General features: G+C 39.5%; 1 protein-coding gene across 1 annotated transcript in view; it reads right to left on the bottom strand.

Annotated features, from left to right (window-relative positions):
- Positions 1-10253, bottom strand: part of LOC111724306 (cytochrome P450 2C21-like) — a gene marked incomplete at its 5' end in the record, with an annotated part of 30209 nt that overhangs the window by 14912 nt on the left and 5044 nt on the right. The window contains 2 exons of the mRNA XM_023511779.1: positions 49-198; positions 1880-2042. Of these exons, the coding sequence (XP_023367547.1) occupies positions 49-198; positions 1880-2042 (313 nt within the window). The remainder of the gene's footprint in view (positions 1-48; positions 199-1879; positions 2043-10253) is intronic.

The following is a 10253-nucleotide window of genomic DNA, read 5'->3' as shown; positions in this document are numbered from 1 at the left end:
TTTATTCTATTTAAACTATTACTGTTAATTATACAAAGAAATACACACCATTGGTTTTTCTTAACAGTTCCACCAGATACGAGGCTTCCTCTTGAATTCGGTCTTCAATAGTTTTCTTCCCCATCCCCATATTCCGCAAAACCATGAGGGAGAAACGCCGGGTGTGCTTCCACTTTTTTCCATTGCTGAAAACAATGCCTATCCAGGACAAAAGAGATAGAAAGATGATGATGATGATGAAATAGATAGATGATAGATAGATAGATAGATACTGTCCTTCATTGTCACAATTCTGAGATTACTCATCTCAAGAAATGATGCTGACCCTTTAGCAGGGAGACAAACATGGTGATGTCAACTTCAGGAATTTCCATTGAGCCCTCTTCTTACTTGCCTCATCCCTTAACCCAACCTAGAATTTTACTGTCAGGTTTTTTGACTTTATGCATCACTAAACTCTTCTTCACCCAATAAATGCTTAAATCTCAGAATAAGTCTAGACTGTTTTGTCCCCATTTACTGACAATGATATGGACAATCCTCCAGGCAAAATGCTGGCCCTGTGATCACACAGCAGCAAATCATGGTGAGTCCAACTCATAATGGTAAATTTTCAGAGCTGGCTTTTCTGAATGAGAGTCAATTTTTGGAGAAACAAGAAGAGGCAATTCTCAAGAGAAGGTAAGACAGCAATTCTGCTTTGGAAGGAATCTGCTAACAACCTATTTCTCATACAAGGTATACAGTCATTGACTGATAACTTCCCATTTTAACATCCCCCCCCACACACTTATTAAATCTCCCCATGCAATGTGGTGTTAGAGCCAAGGAGGTCTAGCACAGACCTCTAGGGTCACAAACAGATCAGGAGAAAAGTAAGTTCATGAGACACTAGCCAGAAAGTCTCTTAGAGATCATACAGAAGAAATGACCGCCCCATTCATGTTTTCTCTCTTTTTGTCAGCACCCAGTGATCTACCAGGAGTCTGGATAATTTAAGGTCAGCTCCAAAAACAAGTGGAAAATAGTTCAGTTACTTAATAAAAAATGCATTTTCTTATTTCAATTAAAATCTATGCTGCATATGTGTTTCTCCTTGGCCATCTTTTTTTTTTTTTTTTTTTTTTTTTTTTTTTTTGCCGTTTTTGGCTGTGGCTGGGTTTGAACCCACCACCTCCAGCATATGGGGCAAGTGCCCTACTCCTTTGAGCCATAGGTACTACCCCCAAAGAAAGTGGTTTCTTTTTTTTTGGCCAGGGGCTGGGTTTGAACCCACTACAGGTATATGGGGCTGGCGCCCTACCCCTTTGAGCCACAGGCACCGGCCTTTCCATGACCATCTTTTCAGGACATACTTTGCTTTGTGCTTTGTATTCTGTTGGGTTCCAGTATTTCCTATGCTTTTTCAGAATACAAGTTTGAAGGTGAGGCTGGAAATATCTCAACTGACTCACTATGACAGTTTCATGCATACTTCCTAAAATAATGTCTGGGGATCCATGACTTAGATCAAGAAGCAACATGTTTGTTGAATAGAATAATTTAGTCATTTTTCTTCTCTCTTTTGTTGTCTCTTTCTCACTATTTTACCTAGGAAGAATTTAAAATAAAGGTCTTAGTCACAAATTCAAAGATCATTAGCAGTTAGATGGTTTGCTTTTACTAAATTGAATGTTTCATGGGAATATTATATCATTGTTATAGATTTTTAAAATGAATTAATGATCTTTTATAGAAAAATCATTAATAGTCTTGTGTTGGAATTATATAAAGTGTGTCCGATAAATTTCTCCAGGTGTATATAATTTCTCAGTCTCTTAGCCTATTTGAAGTCTTTGCAACTTACAAACCCACAAACATTCTTCAAAGAGAAGCATACCTAATCCTTGGGTGATTTTTTCTACCACTGGAAAATTCCCTCTGTCAGAAAATTCTTCTGCCCGATCAATCAGGGCTTCCTTCACTGCTTTGAATCCGTGCAACACCACAGTGGGCTTCATCCCAAAATACACAGTGAACACAGGGCCATAATCTTTTGCTAGCTGGAAAAGAAACAGAAAATGGAAGAAAAGTGAGAATTTCTCACAGAAATATAGAATTTCTCAACAGAAATATAGATAAATGAGAGAAATGTTTTTAATTTCACTGAAGAGACATTTTAATATTCATCTATCTATTATAAAAGATTTCAACTTTTAGAACCAGTTATTTAATAAGAAAGTACATTATTTAAATTATAATTATCATCACATTGTTAGCAATATTGCTATAATTTGTTATCATCATCATCAATAATTATTCTTTTTTAGCCCCTATTGTGTGACAGGAGCTGTATTATATACCAATTATTTTGTTCCTATTATTTTATTAACTTTTTCTGCCAAACCAAAACTGTATCAAATTTTTCCTTCCTTCCTGCAGTTACAAAAACTGGTGTTTCTCCTCCTATTGAAGGAAAGCCCCTCCCACTCACCCCAGGTGGAGGCTAAGAATCATCTCTCATTATCCATTCTCCTTCTCTTGTTTTCAGCACCACACACCTCTACATTTTAATAATACCTGAGAACCTAGCAGCCTGATCATAGGCATTTCTCAGCTTCCCTTGAAGCTTAAAGTGTTAAGGCTGATGTTAGAAGAAGTGATGTGTGAAAATTCTACATTATTGGATAAAAGGTAACTGTTTGCCCTTCGTTTTCTTCCCCCTACTTATGGGTTGAAATGATAGCATGGACCACTGTGCTACCCACTGTGACCATGCAAAGGAGAACAATAGCCTAGAGTCACATGACAGTAGAACTATAAGACTGAGAAAAAGTATTTCTCTGAATTATCTCATAGAGGATAGTCTTGCTATCAGCTCCCACCTCTAAATTATTATGCAAGATAGAAATAAGTTTCTGTCTTCTTTTAGGCTTTGTGAGGCATATGGAGACAGGACTCAGTCTTCACTTCTAACCTAAGGAGGCAAGTGTTTATAATTTCTCAATTTATATGAGCAGTATGATCCAACCTAATTAATTGGAAAAGGATAAAACAAAAATGTCCTCCTGGCTGCTGGAATTCAGTCCATGTTCATAAAAGGAGGGAGTCCAACCATCTGCTTCTTGAGCAATGTTTTCCACAGCCACTGAAGCCAGGTGTTGACATCAGCTGATAAGGAACCTGCCTGCAAAGAATCCAGACCTATCCAAATCTAACGCTGAAGCCAAACAGGACCCCCACACTGACCTCACCCTGACCTTTCCTATGTTATAGTCTCATTTTAATGTTAGAAATCATGCCTGAAGTAGAGATTTAACATGCTAATGAGACATGCAATCCATGAAGAAACGTGTAATAAAACTATGCAGACACAAGAAAATCTCTACCTCTGTATGCTCGCATGTCACCCTTTTCCTAATTCTTTTTAAACCTCTCCATGAACTCCCCTTGGAAAGCCAGACTGATGATTTCTACTTTGTGCTACCTCCTTTGTGTTTGAACTTGACCTTCAGTAAAGCCTTGCTTGTGATTCCCTTTAGGCCTCTTATTAATTTCTATTTCATAGAGAGCCCACAGGCCAGCACTGATAACAATGGTATTGCTGGGATCTTCCTTTCAATTCAGCTTTTTTGGTATCCCAACTGACATAGGACTTAGGCTACTTAAATTTGTCTAATGTTAGACTCCTCTTGTCATCCTACACTTTGTTCTCCATAAGGCAACCAGAGTGCTCTTTTTACAAGGCAAATGCTAACACCATGATCTTTTAAGCCAGTTTATGGCATCACATTGCTATTATGCTAATCATAATAGTCCTAAAATCCTTGCAAGACCTGCATGCTCTGGCATTCAAACCATTCTTTAGATCTGAGCTCCAATTTTATTTCCTCAGAGAACCATTTCTGACTGTTCCTCCTACCTACCTCTCTGTCTCCCCAAGCTCCATGGCCTCCCTCTACCATGTTCTGTTACATAGATTGTAACCATATACTTACTTGCATGATCATTTCATAAATAAATCCTTCCCCTCTAGACTGTAGGCTCCATAATGAGAACGTCTTTTTAAATTTCATTCACCATTGAAAATCTCCTGCATACATCTAACATAGTGCCTAAAGCAAAGGTAGTATTTAATTGTTTCTTCCAAAGATGATATACTCAAGTACCCAGTGCAGAATCATTATTATTTACATCTCAAAAAATGAAAATTAAACCTCAGAGATATTTACAAATTGCCCAAAGCTGTGGATTAGCAAATGGATGAGCTGAGGTGATGACATAATCTTGGAATCCAAAGTAAAAGCCCAGGAAGAAGGAGCTCCCGGGGGCAGTGCTCTGGAACTATTTGGCTATCTTAGGGAAAAGACAGATTTTGATAATCCCTTCAGGTTTCAGAGGTACCTCTGTTTTCTTATTTCTGTCCCAACTGAGAAATACTGCATAACAAATAGCTACCATTATATGCTACCTATTTCTTAGCTCTACCTTGATCATATTTGCCAATAAAATATTCATACCTTTCCCTTTCGTTTAGTTTCCTCTCAGCTAAGTAGAAACATTAGTAGCCCTTATTGCTATTACTTTAATACACTAAAGGCCTATTCAGGAATACACCCCAACTCCTTTCTTACATCTTATCAAATTCAGTAACTCCTCACCACAAAACAGTTCTCCAGTATAAATACACAGGTTGTCAATCCTTGGTTTAGTACAATCCCTGAAGCCCTGTCATGAAACACTAGGCTTAACCTGTGAAACCTTTCTGGGGTCCTCTGTGCACCTCCAGGATACCTATTTGTTTGTGGAGGTTAAAAGGGAATCCCTGAGCTTATAAACACATGAATAGAATACAAGAGGAACTTAACTTGCCAATAGGGCTACTCAGTCATTCCTTATCCTACATATATATCTGCCAGAAACAAGCACTGGACCAGCTCCCTAACATGATTTTCTTGACTTAAAATATCCACATATTCACTTTAGGGATTTACAAACCAGTATGCCTGCGTACAGAGAAGATGGGGCTAGGTATTTCTTCACGTTGAAGAACTATACTCTCCATTTTGGTGGGGAGTGGCATCATGCAAACAATGATTAGAAATCTCTCCCTGACTTTACCAATCCCTGATAATTAAACAGTGTTGACACTGGCCACCCAACAGAAAAGTTGATTCATTGGCATAGGTCATTTTCTTAAAGAATAAAACTGCCCTTGACTGTATCTTGGCTGAGCAGGATAGAGTTTGTGCAATAGCAAATGCAACTTTGTGTGTGTGTGTGTGTGTGTGTGTGTGTGTGTATAAATGCCTTCACTGAAGTGGAAACTCCCTTTGATAAAAGCAAACAACAGGCCACTTGGCTTCACCAGATTCTTCCAGAAACCCCAGAATTATCTGATCGGTTCTTGGGACTTTAATCATAGGTACTTCAAGACTTTCAATCTCTTCTTTAAGGACTTTTAAAATTAAGACTTCTGGGGGGCAGAGGGAAGATGGCCAACTGGAGCCAGCTTTCCACAGACGCTCCCATCCAGAAGGAGAGTTAAAGGATAGAAGTTTAGCAAGTAAGCTGATGGTTTGGAGCTGAGCCAAGAGAGAAGGGTGAAGAACACACATCTACCCTGCTGAGGTGAGCTGTGACCCCAAGGAAATAAACAATAGGTACAAAATCCACCACCAAGCATATGGGAGTCGTCTCCCCCATGAGAACAGCTCAAAGTATACTTTATATGAACAAGTAAGCAGAGTTCAGATTTCCTCCTATTTTATCCCACAGGAGAAACCCTCTAAAAACCAGAACTCCTTCCTCAGAGAGGACCCACTAGTGTGCCATAGCATTCTTTCACCAGGCATAAAACTATATATTCTCTACCTGTAATTCTGAACTCCCAGCACTCCCCTCCACTCTCACCCTGAGGTCTAGAAGCCTGTCTCCCAATAAGTCCAGATTCTTAGGCATTTCCTCAAGAGGTGTGGACAAAGCATGGGCTGTTGCAGGTCTTTGCTGATTTTGTGGCACTGGTGTAAAGAGAGGACTGTGGACTGAGTGAGCCATACAGGAGAAGGAGAAGCCATGCCCCACAGCACAGAGCAACAGCAGCAGCAGTGGGAACAATAGAGCTCACACCCCTGGGGATATTTTGGAAAGACACTCCCCACCTCTCTTGGCAACCAGAGAAAGCCAGGTCTCTACTCTGGCATCAGCCACTGGTGGAAGATCTCAGACAGAAATGCAGGCTCTGTGAGTAAAATTTATGCCTAAGGTAGTACCTGCCTGGTCGGGGCTCGGCAGGGACAGAGACTAGAATAGGAGTGCAGAGAGATGGCATACTCACAGGGCGGGGCTGAGTCAGAAGTTCTGCTTTAGTGAGTCTAAGAAGCACCCGGCCCCCATGGGAACATAGCTAAGACAAAAGCAGGTGGAGCAACAGCACCAGCCCAGGGAGAAGCAGGAACAGAGAGTTGCACTCCTGCCCCAACACAGAGAGCAGCAGAGACAGAGACACCAGTTCCGTGAGAATTGGCACAACAGCAGCAGCACAGGGAGGGGCTGAGTCACACTTTCTGTGAACTCAAACAGTGCCTGGCCTGAAGGGGAATATAGCCAGGACATAAACAGAAATTCTGCATGAATATAAGTGGCAAGAACATCAGTCTGGGGTGAGGTTGGAACTGAGTGAATCACCCAGCTTCCATTAAGCACCTAAGGTTGTCAAGATTTAGCTCCCCATGCTGGCTATTGGCAGAGTGCTACAGTCTGACTGAGGACACATAGGTCTGTTGGTTTAAGGTTTTAAAAGGAAATGGAGAGAGCTTTGCCTCAAGTGTTAGTCCGCGCCTAAAATTGTATGAATGCAAGAAACAGGCTACTGCTCATGAGATGGCAAGTAGCAATCATCTTTATTCCAAAGAGTCTTTTTATAGTCAGTAAGTCATGTACACCATATCAATCAATCATCTATAATTAACATTCCTTATTCTATCCTAACCTTGAAAGGAAACACTGAATCCAGAAAACTGACTTAAAAACAACCATATTATTTTTTTAAGCAGCCATGCATTCGAAACTTTATTTCTATAGGGCAAAAAATCAACAGATGAATCAAGGGGGTAATCTATACTCAATTTAGTTTTAAGAATTAAGTTTTACAGCTTTGTTATCAAGGAGTTTGGAAGCCAACCGCTGGAGGATGTGGTTTTATACACATGTCACCTTAGACCTGTTCCCCTGTACAGAGGGCTATCAGCCCTTATCTGCTCGGGGGAGCAGCAGTGCAGTCAGAGTTTCATACAGCAGGTTGTTAATCCTGTTCTGTAGGTTCTGGCCCACCTGTCTTCTAAGGCGCAAGGCTTCAGATAAGACCCCAATACTCACAAACTGTTTTTACTTATATTCTTAGTTTTTCAAAAGAGTGCAAGTAATGTGAGAATTATCTCACATAGATCTCCCTGTGTCTCAGGCAGGTGCAAACCCCTGAAGCATCTGCTCATTGGAGGGAACCCAATGGGTTACCCCCTGCAGGGTTACCAGTGACTGGGTGTGACAGAGGTGTAAGGTGGGAAAAGAGGCATCAACTTTCCCAGACTAATTCATTTCCTGGGTAGGTCCTTCTGACTCCACGGAGCACCAAAGTGAGTCATACTTGAGCTGCCAGCAGACCCCTGCTATCTAGTTGCCAGAGACCTTTTGAACTCTCCCACTTGAAACTGAATACTGACTAGGACAATTGATTTAGAATTCTTGACCTAGGCCAAATACCTCAGCACTATCCAAAGTGGTACCCTGGTTGATTTTCCTTTTCCAGTTCTTGCCTATGGGGGGCGGGGTGACTTAGTTGCTGGTATTTCTCCACAGCTGAGACTTCAACTCTGAGTTACTGATTCACTAGGATTTGACAGAGACCAGCTGAAAACAAGACAGAGCCACTTATCCCCACTACACCAAACAGGTCCCCAGTGTCTCAGGCCATAGCACTGTACGAGTCCTTTGCAAAGCTCTAGGGGAAAAGGTACAGACACCAGTCACAGCTCTTGGGCAAAGGGCTAGTTAATCCCTACTCCAGGAGCTCCCAAAGCAACTTTACCTTACCTGCTCATCTAGCCAAATGGACTAAAATAATCATGGGGCAGAATCAGTGGGAAAACTACAGGAATATGAACAACCAGAGTAGATCAACTCCCCAAAAAAATGACATGATAGACATACCAGAAGATCCCATTCATAAACAAATGGCTAAGATGTCAGAAATTGAGTTCAGAATTTGGATTGCAAATAAGATTAATAGAATGGAGGTAAAGTTAAAATTAGAAATTTAAGGAGAATTTCAAAAGTTGTATCAAGAATTCAATGAATTCAAAGACAAAATCACCAAAGATTTTGACACAGTGAGACAAGAATTTTCAGGCCTCAAAGATTTGAGAAAAACACTAGAATCTCTCAGTAACAGAATGGAGCAGGCAGAAGAAAGGATTTCTGACACTGAAGACAAGCTTTTAGAATGCTCCCAAATGCTCAAAGAGGAAGAGAAGTGGAGAGCAAAAATGGATCATTCTCTCAGAGAACTCTGGGATAATTTGAAAAAAACTAATATTCACTTTATAGGAATTCATGAAGGCAATGAGGTAGCTTCAAAAGACTCTGATGCTCTACTCCCTGAGATGATCAAAAAGAACTTCTCAGACATGACAAGAGATTCTGAAATTCAGATAGCAGTTTAGAACCCGTCATGACTCAACCTGAATAAGGCATCTCCTAGACACATTATAATTAACTTCACCAAAGTTAATATAAAGGAGAAAATTCTGCAAGCTGACAGATGTAGGAAAATCATAACCTATAAGGGGAAGGATATTAGAATGACTTCAGATCTCTCTGCTGAAATCTTTCAAGCTAGAAGAGGGTAGTCATCAACTTTTAATCTCCCAAAACAAAATAACTTTCAACCCAGGATCCTGTTTCCAGCTAAACTGAGTTTCATTTATGACAGAGAAATTAAATACTTTAATGACATAAGCATGTTGAAGAAATTTGCCATAACTAAACCAGCTCTCTAGGATATTCTTAGACCTATCCTCCATAATGACCAGTGCAATCCTCTATCACCAAAGTGAACTCACTCAAAATTTTTAATCAAATTCCAACTTCCACAGTGGCAAAAGGATTTAAAATGTCCACTGGACTTTTGCAAAACTCGATACCCAAAATTCTACCAGATGTATCAATATTTATAATTAATGTGAATGGATTAAATTGTCCTCTAAAAAGACAGATTGGCTGACTGGATACAAAAACTCAGGCCAGATATCTAATACATACAAGAATCTCATGTTACCTTAAAAGGTAAATATAGACTCAGGATGAAGGGATGGTCATCTATATTTCAGGCCTGGAATGGAAATCAGAAAAAAGCAGGTGTTGCAATTTTATTCGCAGATACAATAGGCTTTAAACCAACACAAGTAAGGAAAGATAAGGATGGTCACTTCATATTTGTTAAGGGGAACACTCAACATGATGAGATTTCAATTATTAACATTTATGCACCCAACAAGAATGCACCTCACTTTATCAGAGAGACTCTAACAGACATGAGCAACTTGACTTTCTCCAGCACCATAATAGTTGGGGATTTTAACACTCCTTTGGCAGTGTTGGATAGATCCTCCAATAAGAAACTAAGCAAAGAAATCTGAGATTTAAACTTAACAATTCAACATTTGGATGTAACAGACATCTACAGAACATTTCATCCTAACAAAACTGAATACACATTTTTCTCAACAGCCCACGGAATATGCTCCAAAATTGATCACATCTTATGTCACAAGTCTAACCTCAGCAAATTTAAAAGAATAGAAAATATTCCCTGCATATTTTCCAGTTTTAATATCAAGTGTATCCAGATGAGGTAGAATGATTTTGAAGTATTTCTTCTTTTTCTATTGTCTATAAGATTTGCCATGATCTGTTTTTTGAAATTATCTTTTATTTTTATTTATAAATATTAGTTGTCTATTTTCTGAGACTTTGGAAAAAAATAATAATAAGTAGTTAACTGATGACTCCATACTGAACCTCGGATTCAAAGAATTCTATAATAGATACACTCTTATTTGACAAAGTGAATGTTACTTTTTTTGCATTATTATTGTTATTATTGCTCAATAAAAGAAAAAAAGAAGAAATTATTCCTTGCATCTTCTCAGACCATCATGGAATAAAAGTTGACCTCAGGGCTCGGCACCTGTGGCTCAAGCGGCTAAGGCGCCAGC

The sequence above is a fragment of the Otolemur garnettii genome, unplaced genomic scaffold (genome assembly GCF_000181295.1).
Source record: "Otolemur garnettii isolate 467f Iridium unplaced genomic scaffold, OtoGar3 scaffold00021, whole genome shotgun sequence".
Taxonomy (NCBI): Eukaryota; Metazoa; Chordata; class Mammalia; order Primates; family Galagidae; genus Otolemur; species Otolemur garnettii.
This window is presented reverse-complemented; position numbering and strand designations above follow the sequence as displayed.